At 48.7% G+C, this 26,766-nt stretch overlaps 1 protein-coding gene across 3 annotated transcripts in view; it reads left to right on the forward strand.

Moving 5' to 3' along the window:
* The window catches only part of GALNT10 (polypeptide N-acetylgalactosaminyltransferase 10), a 260,526-nt gene that overhangs the window by 50,888 nt on the left and 182,872 nt on the right, over positions 1 to 26,766 (forward strand). Inside the window, exon 1 of one of the 3 annotated variants that reach the window (XM_032477167.1) lies at positions 1,739 to 1,771. The exons of 1 other annotated variant lie outside the window; for it this stretch is intronic. In XM_032477167.1, coding sequence (XP_032333058.1) covers positions 1,754 to 1,771 — 18 coding nt within the window. In that variant the 5' untranslated portion in view covers positions 1,739 to 1,753. Of the gene's footprint in view, positions 1 to 1,738; positions 1,772 to 4,571; positions 4,731 to 26,766 lie in introns of those variants that run through there. One more of the 3 variants, XM_032477166.1, reaches the window with a different exon arrangement.

Consider the following 26,766-nt stretch of genomic DNA (forward strand, 5'->3'; position numbering starts at 1 on the left):
TTTTAAAGAGATGAGTGCTTGACTAATTGATTCATTCATTCATTTCCCAAATGTTTGTCGATGACCTATTTTGGGCCACTTACTGTCCCAGGCATTGAGTGTATGCTGCAGGGCAAAACAAACAAACAGACAGAAACAAGATGATCTCTGTCCTCATGAAGCTAACAGTCCAGTGGAGGAGACAGATATCAAACAATCACCCTGGAATTGGAAACACTGCGACTGTTAAGGAAAGACATTGCTAAGATGTCACATAACTGGGGGGCTTAGTCTGCTCAGGGAGCTCAGGCAGGCTTCTCTCAGAGTGTATTGACAAGCTTGGCAATCTCCAAGGAGAGGAGGAGCAGGAAGGCTTTAGGCTTCCACACACACGTAAGTCCAACACTCATAGCTTCTTGGCTTTTGCTTAGAGTCAAGCAGACCTCTCTCTCACCAGCTTGGAAGTTATATCATTATAAAATCATGATTATCCCCATTTTTACATACGAGGAAATTGAGGCTCAGGTAGCTAAGAGACTTAGCCAAGGTTAAAGAGTGTTAGAGGTAGACTGATTATCAGACCAATATCTCCTGGTTTGCTGATCCATTCGTTCCACTTTCACACTTCCTCAGCTCAGGCCTGGGCCACACCAGCCTGAGGGTACAGCCCTTGACAAATAGGCAGCCACACTAAGAAAGCCAAGGTGAGGCCATCTAATAGGAAAGGAGTGTGAACGCTGAGATGGGAGAGGCTCAGACCAGAAGTGGAGGTTTTCATTGTGCAGCTGAAATGGTATTGTCTCAGTCAGTGGGATAAAGCCCTAAGAGGATCCCCACCCCAACCCCGGCCCCCACCCCATACTTGGCGTATCCCGCATGGGATCAGAGAGTCCTGAGGTTAAAGCTGGGTTCATGCGTTAAGAGTGTCCATTGAGGGCTGACCCGGCTGGTGTGCAGCTTTGATCAACAAGTCACTCAGGTAAGATACAGGAAAAGCTCAAATCCAATTTCAGACAGAATCCTCCTGGGAGCTGGAAGGGGTGGAGATGAGAGACACACTGAAGACTTTCCCATAGATGATCTCAGCTGCTGTACTTCACTCAACTGGTAATTATCCACCATCTACTGTGTTCCAGGCCATGGTTGAGCAGGAGTAGGAGCTGAAATCCAGGTGTCCTGGCTCTGCTAGCTCGGCTTTGGCCCAGGGAGAGGTGGGCACCCTTTTTTGCAAATCCGTCCACCCGGAGGGAGCATCAGTATTCTGATTCACAAAAATAGAAGTATGTGCTAACAGAAGTATGTGCATACAGTAGGGGACAAAAAAATTACAAAGCTCCTCCTTGCTTAGAGTTCACATTCTAGAGAGGGAAACCCAAATTAATACCCATTCTGAAGAAAAATCAACATACAGAGATGGTGGAGGTGCTCTTTGATATTTTAGATCAGTTGGACAGGGAAGCTCTTGCAGAGGAACATTTGATTTGGTTCCTGAGAGACAGGGCAGGCAGAGAACCATACAGAGATTTAGAGGAAGAGATACAATGGCAAAGCAAATTTGCAAAGACCCTGAGGCCATTATCAACTTGGTGCATTTGAGGAATATAGCAAGAAGACCATTGCAACTAGAAGGTCAAAATCTAGAAGCTGGGCCAGATCATGGAAGACCGATACTCATAGATTATTCTAACCTGCAGGGAAGTTAAAGGCAAGTTCCCAGGAGCAGAGTGAGCCTCATGTCTGTGAAAGGATCAGTCTAGCAGCTGTTTCTAGCACCATGACTGATGCTTTGGAGGTGAGTATGAGTGTCACAACATTGTCTTTCCTTCTAGGAACTTCCCTTTTTGTCAAAGAGACAGGTTGGAAGTCCAGTTACAAAAACACTGTTCATCAACTGCAGTGTGAAAAAACACGGGGCTCTTCAGAGTAGTGTTATTCACCATAGCCAAAAGGTGAAAATAATCCAAATGTCCATCCATGGATGAATGGATAAACAAAATGTGGTAGGTACACATAATGGAACATTATTCGATCTTTAAAACGGGTGAAATTCTGACACATGCTACAACATGCATGAATCTTGAAAACGTTATGCTAAGTGAAACAAGCCAGACACAAAAGGTCAAATATTGTATGATTCCACTTACATGGAGTACCTAGAATAGTCAAAATTCATAAAGACCAAAAGTAGAATGGTGGGTGATTACCAGGGGTTCGGGGGAGGAGGGGAACTGGGAAGATAATTAATGTTCAGTGGGTACAGAGTTTCAGGTTGGGATGATGAAAAAGTTCTAGAGATGGACAGTGGTGATGGTTGCATAACAGTGTGAATGTACTTAATGCCACAATCAATGGTTAAAATAGTAAAATTTATATTATGTATATTTTACCACAATAAAAAATTTTTTTTAAAAGTCATAGGGCTAGGATCTAGAGATGGAAGAGTGGGCATTCTAGGCAGAGGTAATAGCAAGTGCAAAGGCCCAGAGGCAGGACTCTGCCTGGTGTGCTCTGAGGAATAGCAAGAAGGCCAGTGGGCTTGGGTATAATGAAGAGAGTACAGGTGAGGGCTGTTCATACATGGACTTGTAGGATCTTATAGTTCCTTCTTGGAATCAGGTGGAAGATGGGAAGTCATTGGAGGGATTTGCAGAAGGGTGGTGCTATCTGATCTTTGTTAAACTAGGATCATTCTGGCTGCAGCTTTCTTTAATCTGAATCACACTTGCAAACAAAGATAAGAAAAGCATTGACCTCACAGAGTAACTGTGAGTCTGAAAAGAGGTAATGCATGTCAAGGGTTTAACATGGTGCCTGGCATAGAGTAAGCATTCAATAAAAGGTAAGCATTTCTGTGACAGAAACCCAAAGAAAGACAGCAGTCCCCTGAAGAGGAGTTTTGGAGGACTTCATGGAGGAGGTGGCAGTTGAGCTACGCATGGAAGGATAAACAAGATTTCCACTGACATAGGTGGGGAAGGGACTTCCTGGATGAAAGGAGCTGCCGGGTCAATAGCACAAGAAGGAAAATAGCCAGCAACCAAAATAGCCAGCAACTGGCAGGGCAGAGAGGTGGAGAGATGTCTGATCAGCTCTAGCAGGTCAGAGAGAGAGGAGTGTGGGCCCTAGAGCCTAGGTGATGGGTTTTTAGGTTTTGTAGCAGTTGTCAAGCTACAGAAAACTGAATCCCTATCTCTCATCCTAGATCTGGAAGAGTGGGGAGGGAGGAGTCATCAGGACGCTGGTCCAAGGCTAAGGGGTCAGCGGCTGGGCTGGAGACCCAGGAATCAAGAGGACGCATGTAGGGGTAGCAAAAAGGAAGGCAACCAAAAGGGTGCGTCCTCCCTCTGCATCGGAGAGGAAGCAATTAAGTGAAGAGCATCGAGGAGCCACAGGCATCGCCTTCGGAGTCCGGCTTCCCAACCAGCCGTCCGCAGCGCCCAGGCGGCCTGATTTCCTCAGAGCCTCACCACAGTTATAGACACGTTCGCTCGTCTGATGCGATTATGTGTTTAATGCTTCAGCTTCCAGACGTCAGGGCTCCAGTCTGTTTTCATTTCATCCTGGTGGCTGGGACAATTTGCTGAGTAGCTGAACGGGAGATAGGAACCGACATGAGGTTTCGAGAAAGGGCTCCGTGAGCTGAGTGCCTAGAGGCACACGTGGGACTGGAGGGCATTCCAACTCCAAGGAGGTTGGACTTGTGCGAGAGAAGGTCCTGCAGAGAAGCTTCGATCACCTACTCGCCTGTTTGCTGGGACAACAGACAGGTGGTGGGCGGAAACGGCACTCCCCAGTTTACAGAGCGCGTTCACATCTACCGCCAGGCACTGGGAGGGAAGACAACCAGGGCCTGCCCAGACAATCGTGCGCGTGCAGCCCCATTTCCCGTCTGGGAATGCCTGGACCCGGGCGGGGCAAAGGAGGTCCGCAGGTTCTTGGAGCCAAGCCTGAGAGAGTAGTAGAAAGAAAGGAAGCCACAGCCCCGGGGACTGCAAGCGCGGAGCATCTGGCCGGGCTCCTACACGGTTTGCATATCCCAGGGGAAGCCCCAAAACTGTTGGCTGGACTCCGGAGCAGACGTGGCTGGGTAGGAGTTTGGGGTCCCGGGAACGCAGCCCAGCGCACACCAGTTAGCGCCCAACTCGCCAACTCCCGGACTTTCGCAAAGCTCCCGCGGGCGGGGGAGCCGCCGAGGAGCGGGCCGCACCATCGCGGCTAGAGAGGGGGGAGCGGTCCTCGCTGGGTCCCGACGCACCCGGCAGGAGCAGGAGGAGCCACAAGAAGGCCGGGGCCCGTGGTTCACAGCTCTTGCCGGCCGACTCCGAGGAGTCTGGGGTGGTGGCGCGGTTCGGCGAGGCTCATGAGCAGCGGTGTTGGCAGCGACCCCCCCGCGGCGGCGGTGCAGTGGCGGAGCCCGGCTCCCTGGCCGACGAGCGGCGGAAGTGCCGCGGAGTTGGAGCGGGGCCGGCGCCGCGGCCGCTTCTCCACGCTGAGCTGCTGCCGCCGCCGGGCGGACGGGCGGACGGGCGGACGCGCGGAGCTGGGGGCGGCGCGGCGGGGCCGGCGGGGCGCGGCGGGGCTGACCGGCCCCGATGAGGCGGAAGGAGAAGCGGCTTCTGCAGGCGGTGGCGCTGGTGCTGGCGGCCCTGGTCCTTTTACCCAACGTGGGGCTCTGGGCGCTGTACCGCGAGCGGCAGCCCGACGGCACCCCTAGGGGATCCGGGGCAGCGGTGGCCCCGGCAGCCGGACAGGTGAGTCCCCCAATTGCCATGGAGTTGGGAGCACGCTCTCCCCGAATTCACTTCTAGCCTTCGGTTCCTTCCTCCACCGTCCCCCGTCTGCCTCCTCAGAGTCAGCGCCAGAGTCTTCTCTGTTCTTCCCTTTTTTTTTTTGGATGGGAAAATTGAGACTCAGAGAAGGATGGGGACTTGTCTATGTCCCCATGCCATTCAGAAACCGAGCCAAAACTAGAAATCAGGACTCCTGATGCCCAGTCTGATGGTCATTTCTTACGACAGGTTACCCATCCTACCTTTCTGCCCCTGTCTGGTGTCTCCTCTCCTCTTCCAACATCAGCCTTTTTTGGAGGATCCTGTCTGCATCCCTGTATCCCAGGATGACTCCTTATTATGAAGATGCTGGTCCTTCTATTTGGTGTTAAGGTCTTTTCTGCTTTTTCCCCCACCTCCTGATCTCGATGCTCCCTACTCAGGTCAGCCCCTTTCCTGTTTACCTATTTGCCCAAAGAAACACCTGGGCCTCCTTTCTCTCCACATTTATTCACCCTCCTTCCTTCCCAGCCTTCTTTCTTTCTCAGATCCTGTGGATTCCTTGAAGGATGCAAAGATCATGCTCCCCTTGGAGCTTCAGGCCCTGGAGGATTGGAGTGGTTGTGCGGCTGGTCTTTAAGGGGCCTTTGACTTTCTGAGAATCCAGAAGTAGGGGCTGTGGTGGAAGGACTCCCAAATTTCCCAAAGGCTATTTGTGCCTGTCTGAGTGTGGAACATCAGATGCCTTCTCTGTCACTTCTCAGAGTACCTATGACCCCTTCTGAACTTGTCTCGGCTGATTAGGTTTGGTGTTCTTTGCAGCCAAGACTGGGATCTTTATTGTTTTTGTCTCCTCTGAACTCACTCATACACATTTGTGTGTGTGAGTGTGTGTGTGTGTGTGTGTGTGTGTGTGTGTGTGGTAAGTACATATATACTGATAGCAAAAGCTCTGTCACATCACTCCTACCTTCCCAGCTCCTGGCTCAGTAGGTGCCAGTGAGAGTATAAATGCCTGAACTGTTTCACACAGAGGGATGTTTCAGGTTCTCTTGTGGGATTTGCTCTATCCCAGGGTAAGTGGATAATTGTGCATCAGGGTTGAACTTGACTGATGGTTGGCAGGACAAGAGAAGAAGCTGACTTTGGATGCTTCTTTCATTTCCCAGGATCAGGCTGCTATCTGGGGCTGTCTGGGATCTTGAGTGTAGAGTATAGAGAGCTCTTTGGGACAGGACTGACCGATCTGAGTGCAGCCTGTCACTCTGGTAATTGTTGCAAACCGTCCTGGAGGGCCTGGTTGATCTTTCTGGTAGATCTCACTGTTTGGAAACGAAGGCCCCAACTCCTTTCCAAAACTCCTGGTTGAAACCCTGACAGCTGACTTAGACCCCTCTTCCTTAAATTCTGTATCTGTGTGGATTTTTCCTTCATACGGTCTCTTTCTTCTGTTCCCACCCTGTACTAGCATCAGGGTCCAGAGGTCAGGATTCTGTCCCCAGCTTTAGTGTTAACTTGTTGTATGTGTCCTTGATCACCTCCCGTCTCCCTCTCTGAGCCTCCCTTTCTCCATCTGTAAAATGTGGTTGTTGGTCCAGCTCCAGCTTACTGTGATAACCATCAGTGAATCAATGTGGAGGACAGCAGCCACTTCTTTTTCCTTTCCTGAGCCAGGAGCCCCTTGTAGCATCCCTAGCAGTGGGGGCTCCATACTGGACACAGCCTCAGATCAAGGGGGCCATGTCCTGCCCAAGTGCAGACTCTCCTTTGGAATAGCTGTAGCCAGTTCTAAAATAGCTCCTGACATTCTGCCTCTGCCTGGAGAAAGCCCTCGTATTTCATTTGCTGTGGATGCCAGAGACGTCCTGATTTTCATTTTCTGTAGACCCAGATGTGTAGAGAGAAGGTCAAGGTTAACTGCCAGTTTGGCCTGAGCTTTCAAAGTAAATTACTCACTTGTGCAAGAGGGGATTGATGGAGTAAGGCAGCCTTTTGGGCAGAGAGAGGGGAGCAACAGCTGGGCGCTGCTCGAAGCCCTTAACTGAAATGGACAGAGAAGCTCATCTGGGAAGGTCTAGCTCTTGTTCATTTCTTTTTCTCTGGAATATCATGAAGGAGAAGAGGAGGAAGCAGTGGTAAAGGGTTTGATGATGGTGGTAGGAGGTGCCAACTGATGATCCTTGCTTTTAAGAAAAAATCTTAGCCTCCTGGGAGCCGCAGAATGGAGCTGTTTCCCCAATGATAAGCTCTTCTAGGTGCTATGGGATTCAGCATTCATCTGCTGCCTTTCAGGAACACGCTGCCAAATTTCCACACAGCCCCTTTTTGTTTCAGTCTCCTGCAGATGCACAGCACTAGGCTTGGCCCCCAGTCCCATGTTTGAATGTCAGCTGGCCTTGAGGGAGGAGGCTGACTTCTGAGTGCTGGTATTCCATCCCTCCTCCCAAGTGCGCTGGAACGAGCACCTACCAGGTCAGGCTGCTATCTGGGGAATCCGACATCTCTAGCACACAGAGCTTTTTTCGACAGGGCCGACCGGTTCTGAGCTCAGCTTGTCACTCTTTTAATTGTGGAGAATTATCCCAGAGCACTTCATTGATTTTTGGAGTAGAAACAACCACAGAGGCTCTGGAAGGAAGTCAGACAGCAGGACTTTATCCAAATGAAAACTATATTCCTTGTGGGTTTGAGAGAAGTTTCTTTGAGGGTAACATACCCACTGTTGTAGTCGTCCTTTAACTCCTTGATTTCTCCACTGGATTAAAGAATACAGGATTTCAAATTCAGAGCACTTATCAAGTGCTAGAATGTAAGTCTATATAACCGTCATGCTAGCTCATCCTGGGTGTACCACTGGAGCTGGGTAGGGCAGCTGATTTATAAAGGACACATAATGCTTCTAGGATCTGAGCATTCATCTGGTCAGACAGCTGGCTTCTTGAAAAGCTGCAAAACCAGGCAATAAAAGCCAGTCTTGAAGCCATCTTCATTTTAATTTAGGGTTACCTCTCATTCCTAGTCCTGGTCTGTTTAACATCTTGGTTTAATTCTCTGGTCTGTTTCATATTCCAGCCTTGGTAACTGGCCATTAAAAACCCATGGTAAAGAAGTGTGGTGCAGTCCCTCCCCATTTCTGAGCCATAATCTCTTATGAAAATGACTTCATTGGATAATAGCAATTGTGGAATAGAAATTCGTGAGATAATGGAATACCAATGACTTTAAGTATCAAGAGTTTTTCTCATTGTGTCAGAGCTGAACTTTATTCTTAGAATATCCAGAAATCAATACTCCCCCCAGACCTTTTTTTTTTTTTTAGTCTTCCTGGTAGCAGAGCCTTATCCATCTTAAAGTTAAGTACCATAGAAATGTAGCCTTGGAATGATTTCTTTAATTTTCCACAGAGGGGCTGGGATCCTTTAGATTGCTAATCTCTTCTCTGTCTGCATGCCCAGCTGAAATCTGATACCACCAGGGAAGGGTTGCTGATTTACCTAAGCAAATCTGACTTCCTGCATTCTTTTTTCTTCTCGGGTTTGCAGTCTCCCAGGGAGCCCAGCTGAGGAAGGTCAGGGGACAGAGGCCTGGGGTTTCATTCTCTCTCTTGCCCTGAATTCACTGCGTAACTTCAGGAAAGTGGTTTAACCTCTCTAGGCCTCGGATTCTTCATCTGTGAAGTGAGGGCTTAGATTCGAAAGGGGAAAGGTAAATGTGCATCGTATCTGTACTTCGCCTCCCCTGGCCGGGACAGACATTGCTTATCAGTCTCTTTCTCACTAAACCCAGACTTGAGCTCAGTCTGTTTCCCAGCAGTGCTGCAATATAGGGAACAGATACTTTGTAGGACTTTTCCAACTCCAGCATCCTGGGATTCTGTGAGTTTGTTTGAAAGCTTGTGTTGGAAAGGCCTGGAAAGAAGTGTGTTTAACAGGCCTCTGTATCTAATTGTGATGGGGCCACTACTTAGGGATATGCTCATACTCTAATGCCTTCTCTCAGGCAGTGGTCTAAGGACGTTCAGCCTTTAATCTCTTGGCTCCAGTGACACGATAAAAGTAATGGAATCAGGGATGAAAAAGCAAAGGCCTATTTAAAAGATAACCATCTCACTTGCTAATTGTATCTTGTCCACAGTCAGCTGTTACACAGAGATGGCATCAGATCTCATCACTAAAAAACACCCTGAGGCAAACTTGGCAGCCAGAAGCATGTCCCATGGCAGCTTAATGCTCATGATAGTATTTGCAGCAGGTTCTGTAGTTTGCATTTATCTGACTGTATCCCATATGTGTGTCAGAGTCAGTAAGGCAAGAGCCGATGTCCCCAGGAAGACTTAAAATAAGAATCTTGTTTCTGAGAGAACTGCTGCCCAGTTGGGTGGGGAAAGGAGGTAGCCTCCACATGCCTGAGTTTCTGTGGCTGAGGAGTGCATCGTGGCCTCCCCTCCCGGAAATGTCTTAAAGTAGGAACCACATCCTCTTCCAGCATATAAGCCTTGACACCTGGAAGACAGTCAGGAGTGTTTGCTGAATGATCCCTGCGTGTCAGAGCAGGAAGGGTGCTACAGAAGTCATCTAGTCTAAGCCCCTTGTATTGCAGGCACGGAAACTGAGGCCCAGGAGAGGGGAGATCTGTTCTCAAAGGAAGGGATGCAGACCAGAGCCCAGCTCTCCAAATTATTGCTCTGTTTCACCACAAATATTTTTTTCCCTCCACATCCTAATATTTGATCCTTCTCTGTGATTATGTCCCTCATGAGCCAAGATTAGCTAATCCCACTTTTGGAGGCCAGTACTTAACCAAGACCAATTCTGCCAGAATTTACTGGGCTTTTTTGCAGATCTATTTTTGTAAATTTTCTTCCTGAATTTTTATAGTTTTAAAGCGAGTAAAATGGGTTGAATTTTAAGGTGGCAATGGGATCCAGCAGGGGAATAGAGGAATTAAAAGGCTGCATAGACGTGGCTGCATTACTGCTCCCCGTGGCAGACAGAGCCAATCTGGGTTTAAGAGCCACCTCGGGTTCTCTGTCTGTTGCAAGTAACAGACTGAATTAAGGAGTATATTAGCTTCTGCAATTGCAGTTGACTTCAGGTGTGGTATGATCTAGAGGCTCACGTCCTAGACTGAGCCTCCGGGGTAGCAAAAAATGGTTGTAGCTCTTTCTGACCTCGTTTCCACACCCAGATCCTAGAGGAGAGAGTTTGCCTCTTCTATTAGCTTCTCTATAAGACAGTGGAAACATCTTTAAACTCTAGCAAATCTCCCTAGGTGTCATTGGCCCAATTTGGATCTGATGTGCTCTCTGAACCAGTCACATTTGTCAGGAGGATGAGTTATGCCAGGGTGGGGTTTAGCTACCCAAATCATAGGAAGAGCAGTTCCCCAGAGAAAAGTCTGGGTGCTTTTGTGGGAAGGAGGGGAAACAAAATCTAGGAATGAAGCCAACACATGTCCACTCCAGAATCCTGCTGCTGCAGTGTCCTAGGCAGTGTCCCCAGTGCTTGGGGACCAGACCTGGTCCTTGAGGTAAAACCTCTTTGCCATTCTGGACTCAGTTTTGATCCCTGAACCTGCAGTCTGAAGGCCCATATTCTCATCCTAGCTCTGTCACCCTCAGGCTGCAATGATTCACTCTGTGGGCCTCCGTGTCCTCCCAGGGAAAGCTCAGGCACGAGCGCTTCCAGCAAAGAGTAAGCAGAGGTTGAAATGAGGAGCAGTTAAAAGCTGCTTTGATTTAATCTTACTTCTGAGTTCCGCCGCCTCCTTCCTTTCCCCTCACAGGCGTCCTGAGAGCTGTCCCTCTCCCCGCGCCCCTTACCCCAACCCCCACACAGATTAAAAGGCAGTTCATTGAAAATTTCTCTCAAGCTGAAAAAGAACTTCTGTCTCTTCAGCTTCGACTTTTTTTCTGCCTGGCCCTTCTTAGCTGGAGGAGGCGGAGTGTTCATACTTTGGAAGCTAGAGGAAGCTAAACAATTCCGCTTGCTGCGGTGGGTGGGTGTGTATTTATGAGTGTGTAGCTTTCTCTCCATGTGTCTCTCTTCTCTCTCTCTTATCTTTGGATGGTTCCTGTTTGCTGCCCTCTGCTGAGTATAGATAGGAGAGGGAAGGGAAAAAAAGCAGGCCGTTTCTTCCTTCCCTTTGGTTTGGAGAGAACTCTGAGCTTCGGATGCTGAATTGTCTTCAGCGTTCTCAGAGGATAAGAGCCACAGGATGAGATGACACTAACAAGAAAGGTGATGATGGAGATGATAATGAAGATGATGATATTAATGATAATAACAGCAGCTACCATTTATTTAGTGCTTATTCTGCTCCGCATTGGACTAATAAGTCCTTTACCTGTATGTCTTGTTTCATACTCACAATTATAAGCAGGTAGCCGCCGGTGAGGGAGCGGAGGCTCACAGAGGTGCAGGGATTTGCCCGAGGATGCACAGCTTGTGGGGGTGGAGCTGGTGTATAAGCCTGTGAGCCTCCGCCCCAGTGCCTGGCAGGACAGAGGCCCTGCTTTCCACCCCACCCCTCCACCCCTTCTGTGAGGCTGCTGTGGGAGCCCCCATGTCTGTGCAGAGGGAAGAGACCACTACTCTATGACTGAGCTTTAGTGGCCAAGGAGGAGCCCACAAGGTCACTCGATGACCTTGAAGAGGAACCTTCACCCCACCTGCCAAAGCCCCTGTTGGCAAAGAAGACTCCCCAATGCCCCTGTTTTGAGACACTGTGGGGCAGCTGGCTGGGCTCTAGCTGCATTGCGTGATTCAGATCCCTGGCCTTGGGCAAGTCAGTTGACCTCCATGCCTGGAGATCTTGGGCTGTAGAATGGGGATAATGTTAACTATATGGGGGGTGGAGGGGTAGTTCTGAGGGTTGAAAGAGTCACCGGCTTGGTACAGAAGGCACTGGGTGGGTGGGTGGTGCCGCTGCTGGTGGGACATGCCTGGGTGGTAGCAGGGAACATTCTTGGCCTCCCTGTGGCAGAACTGGGGAGGGACACTTCTGTTGTCGTTGTCTGGAAGGTGGATAGGTGGTTGGCCTCACAGCACAGGCTTCAGAAGTGCAGCAGGGCCAGACGTGTCTCTGGTTAATGGAGGTGGGAGGGGGTCGTGCACACACAGGCTACTTTGTACTCCACTCCCTGACTCTCTGGAATCTGAAGCAATCATGGGGGTCTCCGCTGGGAGAGAACCCAGATCCTCTGCGTCCTTCTAGGCAGTGTTCTTTGCTGCCTCCAGGAAGTATTCTTTGGTCACTCCAGCCCCCAGGGGTCACTCACACACCTTGGTTCCCCTGAGCCTTGGCTTTCTCATCTGCCCACCCAGACCAGTGGCCCTTCCAGGGAGGCGTGGCCTTGTGTTTCTTTCTGCTCCTCCCTCCCTGCCCCTGTCCATGTATTCCGAGGGCTTCTGGGCTACCACACACACTGCTCCCTTGCCCCTGACACCCTTTCTCCTACCACCTGGCCCCTTGAACCTGACTCACCCCTGCTAGGGCAGCCTGGGGTAGAGTTCTCTCCTTCGGGGTCCAGAGCCCTTTCTGTCAATGTATCATGCAGTGTCGTCATTGTTTTTGATCTGTCCAGACTGTCTGCTCTGAAGGCTGGAGGGAGCCTCGACCCCAGTCACTCACTCTTGATTGTACACCATTTGCTGTGGAACTGAAGAAGCAGGCGAGTGAATGAATGGTGTGTGGGTGCCCGGTGAGGGCTGGCCCAGTGCAGGAGGCCTAGCCTTGAGGGATTGTTCTTCTGGGACTAAAGGTGTTTCTGAATCCCTGGGGAGCCTGCTCAGGCCAGTCTGGGGTGGGCAAAGGAGCCACATGTTCTACAAATCCTGCTGAGAGTCCACTGGGGAGCTCTCTTCTCTCTACCCATGTCCCTGACTTGTCAGCACCCCCAGTAGGCAGACCTTGCCTTCCTTAGGTGTTTGCTTCCCTGCCCCCAGGAGCACTTTGCAGCTCTATTCCCGGGGAGTGCCTGTATCTGCAGTCTCCCCAGTTGCCAGCCAGCTCTTCCTGGGGAGCTCTGTCGACAATCATGGCACTGTGTCAAATACAAATGGCTCAGAGTCCAGTCCGGATCCGGGATGGGCGGTGCACTTTGCAAATCCCTCTGCAGTGGGCCCTCAAGCTTTGTCTTCTGCTGGTGCCTGTGATCTGTTGCCCTTCCAGGATAGTTGCTGTGCCTTCCTGCTGCAGGGGCAAGGGTGAGATGCCTGGGGCAGGTACTGAACTAAGGGCCTCCCTGGGAAGGGGTTGCATTGTGGAGACCCTGTGAACCTCTCCCTTAAGCTGGAGAGAGTATGCAATTGGGAACCAGCCCCCCTGATTCCCAGGCCCAGCTCTGCCGTCTTCTAAAATGAGCAAATCAGCACTCATCGTTTCATGATGGTGATTAATTGTGTGAAAGATGGGATAACTGAGTATTGCAGAGGTTTCGTGACATATGCAGGGCCATACTGCTAGGAAGTGATAGAAACAGGATTCCAGCCCAGGTGTCTCCCTTGAGCGGAGCGCACTGCCCGGGGCTTCCTCCTGCTGCCTCGCCCCCACCTGGCCCTCTGACACTGGGGGAGTCCTCCCTCTTCCCTGGACGAGAGAAAGTTATTGCTGAGGGCTCCATGAGCCTGGTTCTTGGATCCTTTGTATCGGCTCCGGAAGGCTCTTCCATGAGCTGAATGGCCCAGCGCAGGACTATTGCGGGTCCCACACACCACCTGGGAGCCTGACTCGGGCAGCCTCCAGAGCCCAGTCAACCAGGGTTGTGTGTTTGGATAGGTCTCCTCCAGGTTACACGTGTCAGCCTCCTGGAAGAGGAAGAGGTCAGGGCTGCTGAGCGAGGGGGCTGGCGGGCCTTTGGAGGAAGGGAGTTTCTTAAAGGGAACAGGTTGGAACATCTGGCAGGGGAGTGTGTGTGAAAATTACTTCCTGCTGCTAAAGCACATTGTACGTGTTCAACTGAAAACTGTTATTTTTGCATGTTTTCTCCTGAGTATTGATCAGAGTCAGCTGCTGACAGTTAAAATGTGTATGTGTGTGCACCTCTATTTGTGAAATAACTGGTTTCTAAATTTGGCGCCTAACTTTAGTGAAAAGTTAGTAACTCTGTTTTTGGGGCACCAGGGGTTGTGTTTGAATTCCTGGTTATTTTATTGATAATAAACCTCAATGGCTGTCTCCTTCAGAGAACTTCTTTTGTTACTTTATTAGACCTTTGTATTACTTTAAAAAAATTATATGTGTACTTTAATGGGGGTTGCAAATTGGTGGCCTGTGGCCCAGATGTAGCTCAGAGATGTGTTTTATGTGGTTCACCCAATGCTGGCCCATAGACATTTGGGTGTCTTAATTTTTAAATATTAGTAAGTTGTCAGTACCTAAACATTGGAATATTCCACATTACAAAAATTCTCTCTTCTGGCTTTTGGGGAAAAATGAAAAAGTCAGGTAGCGGGGCCTGGGTTACACTATCAGAAAAAGTAGCTGGGTCTGGATGGCAGCTGCCCCTCTAGACAGGCTCCAGGCTGTCAGCTGGCCACGGCCCTGCCACACTTTGTGGTCTCAAACCTGGTTTCCTCACCCTTTCATGTAACTGTGCTGGCCTCTGGGGACATTTGAGTTTGGGAACTCTGCTTTATAACCTATGTCCAGTGTGTTCTCTTTATTTCATTGTAGAGGTTGATGGCCTCAACTTTACAGATGAAAAAACCGAAGTTCAAAGAGCCTAAGAGACCTGTTTGGTTACAGAGCCAGGAGGCTGAGGCTAGTCCTTCTAGCTGTGAGTGTTACGTGCTTTGCAGAGAAAAAAGATGGTTACTTGGAAATATAAAATACAAGCCTTAGACTCCTGAACAAACTCACTTAAGTTTCTCTCTGGATGATTCCTGTTCTGTCTGAGCCCAGAACCACTCACCTTGCCACTCTGTGTCTCTAGGGATTGTGAATTTGAGGTCCACCCCGGCCAATGTCGTTTGTTGCAGCTGCGTCCGGGGCTGCTGTAGCTTTGTTAGAAACGATGCTGAGCACAGAGCCTACTTTGTTTTCTGCCTGTGCTTCTTGGCATGTCAGGGAACCCCAGCATGTACATTCCTGTTATGGAGGGAGTGTTAGGAGTCTATGAAATGAGTGGAAAGACGGCTTTCCTAGCAGAAACGGCACATGCCTTGTGGGGACAGGGTGGGCGGTGGTGCTCAAAGGCATCCGGGGCCATTTCTGCAAAGTAGAGCCTGTGTGAGGGCAGTTCAGCTGAACACAGCCACCCACGTGTCCGAGTTCAAGGCCCTTTGCCCGGGCAGGAGTGGCTGCAGCTCCATCCCCTCCTACAGGAACCTTCCCTTAGAGAGGTTCCAGGTGGCTGCTGGTGTGGGTGCGAGGCATAGTTGGAGTGGCCTGTGAGTTTGGTCTCTCTTTGTGCCCTGGCCTCACGGGGGTAATAATAACCATCATTACTTGTTGTGTTCTTGTTGTGCGCCGTGCCCTGTGCACGTCCCATTTCTTTACTGTTGTAAATGCTCCTACTGTGGTCATTTTGCAGGTGGGAAAACTGGGGCTCAGGAAGCTTGAGTAACTTCTCAGGCCTGCGGAGGAAGGAAGTAGTGGGACTCAGACTCAGATTTCTGACATTGAAACCTTGCTTAACTGAGTCTTAATTACCATGTTTTATTGATGGCCTGTGGCAAGTCATTTAACCTCTCTCGGCCTCCACTTCCTCACCTGTAAAGTGGGGATAATACCTTCCTGGCATGCACGCAGAGCCCAGGTAAGAGGGACTCATTAGCTTTCAGACTTGGAACTCTTCCTGCCCCAGTCACTTTGGACAGTTGTCAGGTCTTGCCATCTGATATGTTAGCTTTCCTGCTGGGGAGGACGGGAGGTCTCCTCCTGGAGTCAGCCCTTGTGTCTGGGGTGTGCCTCCCTCTGCAACCTGGATCTGGCTTGGCTGCTGCCCCTCCCCTCCCCCGGCGGCAGCAGGAAGGGCAGCCAAGACCCCGGCCAGGGAACAATGGGGCACATTAAGAAGGCTGCCAGGTACCAAGCCAGAGGTATTCAAGGGACATTTGTTTAGTTCTAACCCCAGCTGTCAGGCTTTTGCTCTTTTTTTCTCTGTAGCAGTTAAGGCGGGAAAGGCCAGGTGTGGATTTCCTCCCTCTGTAGTTTGACTTTGGGTGTGAGTACACCTTTTTCACCCCTCTCTGAGTCTCAGTCTCCTATCTCTCTGTGTATGTCTCTCTCCCTCCACCCTGACTCCATCCCCAGCTGACTCTATGCCTATGTGTCTTTCTCAGCAAATATGATAAGCTGTGAGACTGAAGAAGCCCTCATCAGCCGACTACTGTGGAATCCACGATTCCAAGGGACTATCTTCCATCTTGCCTTGACTCTTCCAATCTCATCCCTGCCAGATGGTCAGTTGTCTTTGGTTTGAACACCTCCAGTGATGGGGAACTCACTTCCTTTTTAGCTCAGCAGAGTCCTAGGTAGTCAGTCTAATGTGGCTCAGGGTGGCCGAGAGGATTTATTGAGTGTCCACTATTCATCTGTGCAGGCTCCTCTCAAGTCTTTCTTTTCCCAGAAAGTCTTCTCTCATCTTCCCATTAGAATTAATCTCTGTCTCTTGGAAATGCTTATAGAATCTAATTTGTACAACTTTAGTGGCCTGAATGTTACAGGGCTGTGTTTTGCTGTTTCACTAGGCAGAGGGAAGTCATGTTGAACGGGCCTTCCCAGCAGGACAGTCCCTTGGGTGGGCTTCCAGCTGGAGAGAAGGGGTCGCAGAGAGCTGCTCTGTGGCTTCCTCCTGTCTCTAGATCTGTCCCCATATGTGGCCAGTGCATTTTATGTATTCTTTTCATCCAGAGACTATTTTAGGTTTTGTAGACCATGTGGTCTCTGCCGTGATTGTAGTGCAGGTCTCAGGCCTGTCATTGTAGTGTGAAAGCAGCCAGAAATGGTACAGAAATGAATGGGCATGCTGTGTGCCAATAACACTTTATTTGCAAAACTAGGCAGTTGGCTGATTGGCAGGCACGATTTGCTGACCCCTGTTCTGGTCTCTTCCTGGTGGGGGGAGATGCCTTCAGTTGCTGTGTGACTTTGGTTGGGTCCTTCTCCAAGGACCACGTCCCCCATTAATTGGATGAATGGACTGAATCATACCCCCCCGCCAAATGGTACGTTGAAGTCCCAAGCCCACTACCTCAGACTGTGACCTTCTTTGGAAATAGGGCCTTTGCAGGTGTATTTGGTTACGATGAGATGGTGGGCGCTGGAGCAGCGTGGTCTGTGTGATGAACTGGTGTCCTTATCAGAGCGGGGAGACGGCCATGTGAAGACTGAGGCAGAGATTAGAGCTTTTCTGCCATTAAACCAGGGAGGCCTGAGGCTTCCAGCACTGGGAGAGGCAAGGACACATCCTCCCCCAGAGGCTTTGGAGGGAGCCTGGCCTTGCCATCACCTTGACTTTGAACTTGTAGCCTCCAGAACTGTAAAGTAGTAAACTTTTCTTCTAAACCACCTGTTTGTGGTCCTTTTTTAGGACAGTCTTAGGAACCCAATACATGGACCATTTTCCATTTTCTCATTAGATTGTTTTATGTGTGAGCATGAGTTGTTTGTGTGTTGAGTTTGGGTGGAGGGGGACAAAACACTCTTTGCAAAGGGGTAATTGACTTAACCTCCTCCATCTACTTCAGTTCCTTTTTTAATTCATGGGGAAGACCCCCTTCCTGTGGAGGATTAGTGCAGTACTCTGCACGTATGTATTCTCTCGCTAAAGCCATCCTCCTTGTTCAGAGATCAACCTCTTTAAATGTTTTTTTTTTCAACTTAGCCATGAGCTAAGCCATTGAATACCAATGAGTAAACGCATGGTACATACTGCCTTTTACTCAACTGTATTGTCTTTTTTTTGAGTTCCAACTACAGTGATTTCAACAATTTATTTTTGTCCTGGGTCCCAACTCAATTGATTTGGGAGGGTTATTACTATGTGATAGGGAGAGAAAACAGCTTCTCTTCTCCTAGGGGGCTAGTCAAGTTCATGGTGATGGGGTGTACAAGGCAGAGCAGCCTTCGTACCATGGGAGGGGTCAGCCAGGCATTGCAGGATGCCAGGAGGAGGTCAGGAAGGACTTCTGAAAGGTGGTGACTTTTCAGGTGGCCCTGAGGAAGATTAGGAATTTAGTGAAGTGTGCATACAAGGATTGGGGTCTCTCAGGTGGCAGAAAATGGGGGAACCTCATCCAGGAGCAGGGAGTAAGCCAAAGTCACTGGACCTTTTGATGTCCATTAGAGAGTCACTGCAGGGAGGGAGGGCTGGATCGCAGGGAGGGAGGGCTGGATCACAGGGGCTCTGCTTGGGAGGCCGGGAGGCTGGATCTCAGGATGCAGGGAAGCCAGGGATAGAGTTTGCACAGATGATGGCCAGATCTGAGATGTGCCTCAGAAAGGTGGATGTGGCAATGCAGGAGGAACTGGAGGCTGGGGCACCAGCTTGCAGTCTGTGGGGATGGAGGGAGAATGGATCCATTCGTTCATTGACTACGCTCTGCTGTGGTCTGGACACCGTGCCAGGTAGTGAAGCCACCAAGATGCGTAACTTGCAGCCCCTGAGTTTCAGACACTCGTGATAGTAACTCCCCTGCAGGCTGCTTTGGCTAGACATGGTGTTAAGTACTTTACTGTTCTTAATCTCCACGGCAACCCAATAGCAAGCACATGGTAAATATCCCTATTTTATAGATGAGGGCACTATCTCAGGGAGGGGAAATGTTGCACCCAGGGTCACACAGCTGGTCACTGATGGAGCTGTGGTTGGCCAGCAGGGTCACCACTACCCTTGGCTCCACACACCAAACAAGTCAGTGAGATTTAGTTCTGGTAGCTGCAGGTATAGGGTTATATGTGGCCACACAGCAGAGCTAGTTAACCCAGATGGGCAGGGCGGGTGGAGCAGGAAAGGCTTCCTGAAGGAGGAAATCATGGCCTAAATCTTTGAAGGGAAGTAAGAGTTTAGCCAGGCAGGGAAAGGGCTGGGGTGGGCATGGAGGGGAGCACAGGAGTTCCCAGCAGAGGACACAGCACAGTCAAAAGCCCAGAGTAGGGAAAAGCATGTGGCGTATGCAGGGTCTCCCAGGTTCAGTGTTGCTGGCCCCAGAGAAGTAAAGCCAGGATTGGGCCTGGGAGAGGCTGGAATGCTGGTGGGGCCAGGTCCATGGGCTGGACTCTACCCCACAGTTCCCAGAGACATCCATGGTGTGCGCAGATCAATCACATGACCAGATGTGCTCTCTGATGGGTCCTGGAGGTTGAGTTGAAGAAGACCTAGGAAGTCATTTTGTCAACAGTTGTCAGATGTCTGCACATGAAGCCAGGTGAGACAGCAGAGCTCCTAGGACAGCACTTGCGGGGCCAGAGTGCTCCAAGCACAAAATGTGACCCAGAAGGCTCAGCCTGTTGTTCAGCTGGCTTTGGGGTCTGTAGTTCTACGCCATTCAACATGTCATTCATCCAGCAGATTTTGACTGAATCCTGAACGTGCCCAGGCTGGCTCTCTGCTAAGCACTTGACATTGCAGGAGGAAAGGACATGGTTGGTCTCTGCCTTCGAGGCCCTGCTGAACCGCTAGGCAGATAGTTCCAGGGCAGTGGGATGTGAGCAGGGGGCCCCGAGAACACGGTAGAGGATACATGATAGCTTTTGAGCTGATCTCTGTGTGGCCGCTTCTCTCCTCGCCCCCTCCCCACCTCACCCGCAGGCTTCCAAGGCTACAGGTTTACCTGGGTTTGGGTCCCGCTGCCCTTTCTTTAGTAGCTGTCTGACTTTGGGAAAGTTGCTGAACCTCTTTGCTTCCTCTTTTAAAATGGAAACAAGAATAGTATCTACCTCACAGGGTAGTTACCAGGATTAAATTAATTCATGTACACAAAGCACTTGGAATCGTGCCTGGCATATGAAACGTGATACATAGAAGTTGTTACTATGTCAGGTCCAGAATCCCTTAGCCTAAACCCTCTGTGTGAGGCACATTTCAGAATTCAGAATTGTGTTAGTTGGGGTTCAGTCAGGAGAGAGAAACCACCCAGTAATCTGAATGTGGAACATTTAATATAAAGAATTATTAACTGTGACAGGAGATTGGAGTCATGAAGGATTGTCTATTATGAAGTAAAGAGAACTCAAAATATGTTCTGAAGAATGTGGGAATGGCCGATCCAGGAGCAGCCACTAGCCCTAGGGCAGAGATGGAGCACCACGGAGCACAGCCTCCACCTCCACCCTGTTGAGATAGAATTCCTGAGGAAGACCCCTCTCCTGGGCTGAGATAGAGCACTCAAGGAAGAGCCCCCTGCCCCATCCATCACCTCCAAGGTTAAGATCTTGACTTTGTTGGGGAGGGAATAGCAGTGCTTACTGAATGGCACAGCTGGTGGCACGCCAGTGAAACGTGCTGGGAAAAGCTGTTCATGGTGGGGTAACCACTCGTGGCGAGATACCACTTTTAGTGACAGAAACGCCCAAGGAAGTGGGTTTTAGGGGGAAGCTGCTGGCAGCTGGGTGCTGTGGTCCCTGAAGGTGGATGACAGAGAAGATGTGCTTGCTACAGGAGCCTGGGCTGGAGAAGTCATTTGTGCTGTCTGCCTGGCAAATGCACCAGAACCAGGATGAAAATAATACCTGCCTCCTGCAGCATCTCTCCAGCATCTACTGATCACTGATAACCTCATGTGATCTGGCAGCACAAAAATGTTAAAGGGCTCAGATCCATTTTCATATAGTAGTCAAATAAGGTGGATACAAAGTTGAGGGAATAAATTGATAAGTGGCACAAGAATCTTTCTGATTTAGGGAGGTTAATACAGTGCACATCATGTAACAGCCCCAGCGGGATCCGTGGCTGCTCCCATAATCATAGCACAGTATGTTTTTCTGTGGCAAAAACGTAGTAGATAAATAAAGACTGTAATTAGCCTCATGTCCATCCAGGGTTTGTCACCAAATGAATTATTAAAAAAAAACTTTTGATTCTGAAATCAAGGCTAAGGGATTGTTGACCCATATTATTTTCATTATCTTTCTCCACACAGTAGCCAGAATGGCCTTTTGGAAATGTAAATCATGCCACTGGCTCTCCCGGGGACCTATCAGTGGCTTCATGTTGTTCTGAGATACGGGCTAAACTCCACTTCAGGTCTCTCCCCACTGTACCATCCCCAGTTCCTGCTGACCTTGAACGAGCCAGGTGTTCTTCACAGAGCCTTTCCCCACGGCATTCTCAATGTGTGGAGTGCTCTTCCAGAGACACACACACACACACACACACACACACACACACACACACACACACACACACACACACACACACACACACACACACACACACACACACACACACACACACACACACACACACACACACCACTGCCTCACCCTCCAGGTCTCAGCTCAGGTGTCCCACCCCCAAACACACACCCATCCAACCCTCACCCCAGTGGAGGCTTTTTTCTTCAAAGCTTGTGTCTTAGTTTGTGATTACACTAACTTAAAATTAGTGTGATTATTCAATTAATATGCCTCTCTACTAAACTATTAAGCACCAGGAGGACAGTGGCTGTGTCTGTTTCCCACCCTCATTATTTTATCCCCAGTGCTTTATACAGTGCCTGGCATATGACGTATTTGATCAACAAGAAAATGAATGAACAATGTTGAACTGGATCCTGCACTAGGAAAATAAAAGTTAGCATAAAGGACCTTATAGGAACAATTGGCAAAATTTGGATATTGACAATAGATCAGTTAATAGCATTATATCAGTGTTAAATTTCCTGATTTTGATGTCCTTAAGAAATACACACTGAAGAATTTAGGATTATAGAATAATTATGTCTTCAACTTCCTCTCAAATGTTTCAGGAAAAAAATACAGATACAGATAGATGGGGGAGAGGGAGAATGAAAGAGAAAATGAATGTGAAAAATATTGACAACAAACATGGATGAAAGATAGGAGTTCATTTTGCTTTTCTTGCATCTTTTCTATAAATTTGAAATTATTTCATGACAAAAAGTTTTTAAAAATTCGGTGAACAAAAATAAATGAAGAAAAGGGGAAAGGGATGTTAGGAGGAGGATCCTCCAAGGGCAAAGGCAAGAGGGCAGGAAATGGCTTGATCCCCTTGGGGAACTTTGAGGAGGGCTTTGTAGCCCAAGTGGGCCCTAGGGCTGGGGAAGGACCAGCAGGGATGCAGCTGGAGCGTCATCTGGTCAACCTGAGGGAGTGGGGTGCTGAGTGGTCAACCAGCCTCAGCCTGAGTCACCTACACTTCCACCCTTTACTTCCCTATGGTGATCACTGAGCAAAAACCTGAACGCTTGAAACCTGCCTCCTTGGGCCTCTTGTCTGATTTCTCTTTTAGTTTTAATAACAGAGAAGCTCTCACCCAAGTATGAGGGTTACTCCTTCTACCCATAAACCTCAATTTTCCTGTGTCTGCTTGCTGTTAAACTCACCCCATGGTTCCGTGTATGCCCAGATTGTGGCCAAGGCCAAGCTGGGTTTTAGGAAGCTGAACTTGAGCTGGCAACTTTTTTTGGAAGTGCTTTCCCTGTTGAGAATCAAGTAGCACTGTTCCAGATATAGGTCAGGATATAAGTCTAGGCTGTGTGTCCTTGAGCCAATTACTAAACCTTTCTGAGCTCCCAGGGCCTCTTACTAGAAGGGCTTGGCCACCCGTCCCCTCCAGGGTCCTCCATCAGAAAGAAGATGAAGAAGGTGTTTGCACACTATGCTTTGGGACTCCTCACTGTCTTCCAGCCATTTGAGAAACTGTTGCTCCTTTAAGCACTTGGAATACAGAAAAGTTGTTTGATGGGAGTCACTACCCCATACCAATTGCCACCCACACCCTCTGCTAAAACACTTTTGAGGAAAATCAGTTTCAATCTGAATTCTGAGGATCAAAACAGCCTCCAAACAAAATCAAGAACCAGGTGGGCTCTCTTTTTGAAAATTCAAATGGGATACCCAACTTAAGGGACTTACTTTTTAGAATGAAGCTTTTTTTTCTTTAGTGAATTAGCATTTGTCTTCTGTGCTGGTTCGTTGTGGAATTCATCCGAATGCTTCATTCACTGTGATCTCAGAAGCAGCATGCACTCACGCGCCACCCATGGGAATGGCAGAACCTACTTTGAAAAAAAAGGGGAAAAAAACCCTTTTCTTCCTTTCATTTTCTCACTTTAGACTAAAATGCTTCCTTTTTTTAAACTTAAAAAATGGGCTAATTTTTTCTTTTTAAAACTCGGATATGCATGAACCAATTTTTAAAAATTGTTTAGTATCTCAGTATGTTCGTTACCCACTGAGGTTATAAGTTAAGTCTTCTGTGAATCATCTGGTGGCACAAAGTGATGGGAGGGGCTTCAGCCAGTTACCTGTACAGGAGGCTCCTTCTCTGCATCTCTCCTCCATCTTCTCATTGTTACACCATACCCACCATGAGACAGAAAGGGAAGAGGCTGAGGGAAGAGGAGGAGGAGGAAAAATGTCAGCGAGAAGCCTGGAGCTGTCAGCGATGTCTGCTCTCCAGCTGTCTGACCTCAGAGCAATTACTTAAACTCAGAGCCCTTGTCCTACCTCCAAAATGGGAGTAAAGACAGCAGTCGCTGTGTTGCAGGGCTGTGGTGATGATAACCTGAGAAAATGCATGTGGGGAAAACGCGTCGTAAATACTATCATACTGTTGTTGATCCTAAGATATGATTGTGTGCTCGTGTAACTTGTGTGATTTAAAAAAATTTTTTTTCAAGGGTTTCTTTTATTTTTAGAAACAGAGTTTGAGTTGAAAGGGAGCCTTGGGAATCTTTCAGTACAACGTCTCACCGGGGGAGGAGTGCTCTCTGCAGCAGCCTTCAAAGGCAGTCACCTAGTCTCGGCTTGAATAGCTCCAGGGACGTGGAGGTCACCACCTCTCCCTTTTCGTTTTTCTCTTCATCATCCCAGCCCTTTCGTTCTTCTAGATGTGGGATATACCAGTGATTTTTCTTTTCCCTAAGATAGACAGCAAAAGGATAACGTCCTGGTTAAAGATGAATGAGCGTGCCGTGGTATGCATTATGCAGACCTGCCGTCTGTACACACGGCGGCTGGAGGTATGATTGCTGCTCTCCACAGTGTTTGGAATTACTTCTTTGGGGGGATCTGCTAGTCTCTTTACCAGAAGCCACTGAGTTATCAGGATTAAGGTTGCAGCCTTGGAGCTGGAGGAGGACCTGGCGGGGCCCTCTTTGCTCTGTGGTCTGAATGCCTTTCTCTTTTTCAACTGGTGGCTTTCCTAGCTCTAGGTAGATATGGATTTATCTAAGCAGGTGCAGTCTGTGGCAGTAATTTTTACCTTCTCTTCTTCCCCTCCTCACTCTCCCTTCCAAAATGGGAAAAGAGGGAGCACTTGGCAGAAAGCCTGCTTGCTTCAGGCTGGCTTCTGCTACGGGGGTTTTTGCTCCTTTCTGTTCAAGATGTAAGGGTGAGGAGGCCGGGCCAGAGCTGGGAGAACCGCAGAGATCATCCCAGCCAGCACTTTGAGACTGTGGAGGTCCACATGGGTGCTTCAGGGATTCCGCAGACATTGTTGCAAACTGTGTTAATTCTTTTTAAAGCTGTAATAAGAAGAAAAAACATTTTTAACCACTTGTGTGTTATATATTACATTTTTACACATCAAAGGTGACCAGCTTTTTCTTCTGTCTGTTTAATTGAAGAGAATCCTGACATTGTAGGGAAGGTTGTGTTTAAAAAAAAAAAAAAGTGCATCTGCTACCCGTTGCATCCAAAAAGTTTTCTCAACATTGGGCAACTAAAGCAAAATAGAGAAATGGTGCTTTGAGGCAGATGTAAGCTGTAAGTTGTTGTCTCTAATTACTGAGCTCAAATTCTTTATGTTGATCAAAAGAACCTTAATGTCCCCACTAGTTAACTTTGCAGTAAGGAAATGTTATTAATTTGAAAATTTTAAGTTTATAATAATAAAATGCAACTTCCTGGGCTTAGTAATTAAAGACTTTACTCATTGAAAACCTACCACCCTTTCAAAGAACACAGAAATGGCATCCCTCAATGTAGTCTGGGACCCTCTTTTAGTCCATTATCACTTGCTTATTAAATTCTGTGCCAGATAGGTTGGATGACAGCATGATATTTGCATTAGAAGGCCTACCTATTGGCAGCTACATTTATGTTTTCATGTTCATGTCCAGACAGTTGCTTTTTACTTACGAGTGGACCATGGCAGATTTTTCCCTTCTAAATTAAAATTTTTTTTTTTTTTAATTTATTATTTTATTTGGGGAGAGGTAATTGGGTGTTTGTTTGTTTACTTTTTTTTTTAAATGGAGGTACTGGGGATTGAACCCAGGACCTTGTGCTTGCTAGGCATGTGCTTTACCTAGGATGATAAATAGATCACCCCTAGGCCTCCTGGAGGCTGAGCAGCCCCCATTTCCTTCCTCTTCCTTCTCTCACTGGGTCTGTTTTCCACCCTCTCAAGTCTGTGTGGCAGACCTCCCTGCCCCTACTTGTCTCCTCCCCAACCTTTGTGAACTACAGTGGCTTCAGCCTCAAGGCCTATTCTCCATCCTGGTGATGCTGATGGAGCCCAAGATTTGTGTGTTCTGTGACTCCTGTGGAAAATAAGGTTATTGCTCGACCCTTCCTGCTCACAGGTGTGTGTCAGGGGCAGAGGGGCAGTGGTGGTAGTGGGGCACTGGAGTGCCATGGGATTTGGAGGTTCTGCTGCCTCTTCCCTGTGGGATTGATACCTGTGCCTTTGACTTTGTGGTGCCTCAGCACTGTCTGATGGCATGTCTGTTCCCCTTTTTGTCATCCCAGGAAAGCAGGTGGAGAGAAAGGAGATGGAGAAAGTCCAGCTTGCCTTCTAGATGAAGTAAAATCAATGAACGTTCCCATACACACAGAGTCAGTGCATCCCCCTTCCCCCATCATCAAGACAAACCTGGTTAGGGGGCCTTTCCCTCAGGCACCACCCCCTCCTCCAGCAGAACAGAGGCTCAGCAGTCATACAGGCCGAGATTTGAATCTTGGCTCTGTCATTGGTCATAGTTGTGCAAAACCTTAAGGATGATGCTTAACCTTTTTGAGCCTCAGTTTTCCCACCTGTAAAATGGAGATAATAGTTACCAACATCATGGACTGATGCCAAAGATCCATTGTGAGACTATACAGACAGGGCTTGTGCCTGGCACTCTGTAAGGGCTCAAAAATAGCTGTTAATTTTTTGGTGCTAGAGACATTTGGAGCCTGTTTTCCTTCCTACAAATAAACTGTGTGGGTTTAGTTTGCCTGATTTGCCCTGGATACTAATGTTGGGGGTGAGGGTAGAAGAACAGGACGAACTGCGTGTGCTTTGTCCCCTCCACTCCTGCCAACTCCCTTCCCTACCCCAGCCCGGACCCTCTGTTTGAGCAGGACTGTCCACCTCCTCAGAGCAGAGGATGGCCTCAGCTGCACGGTCTCAGCCTTCATGGAGTGGGAGTTTTTCAACCAGAAATGCCATTTCCTAACAGGGTGTCGGCACCTTCTCCCTCCCCACTTCATCGGCCCCTCTCTCATTTCAAAAGCCCTCCCAGGACTTCAAGATGAAACACTTCCACCCTGGGCAAATCGTTTTCATTGAATTCTCCACTTGGCTGTCTCCAGTGCTGAGAAGGGACATTTTAATTAATTACAGTCCCCGTGGGCTCAGGGATCAATAGCAGTAAAGAGCCGCAGGATGAATTCTTAGCCTCTGCTCTGTTTCCAACTCTCTCCGTGACCTTGCACCAGCCGCTCAAGCCCTCTAGGCCTTGGTTTCCTCCTCTCTAAAATGGGAGCGCCTGTTTTCCCCAGGAGTGCCGGGAGCCTCCAAAAAGATGTGGTGATCAAAAGCATCGTACACTGCCGAGTGCTGGCCACGAGGAAGTTATTAAGATCCAATTTATGTCTGCATCAGGGATGTTTCTCTTCT

The sequence above is a fragment of the Camelus ferus genome, chromosome 3, assembly GCF_009834535.1.
Source record: "Camelus ferus isolate YT-003-E chromosome 3, BCGSAC_Cfer_1.0, whole genome shotgun sequence".
Taxonomy (NCBI): Eukaryota; Metazoa; Chordata; class Mammalia; order Artiodactyla; family Camelidae; genus Camelus; species Camelus ferus.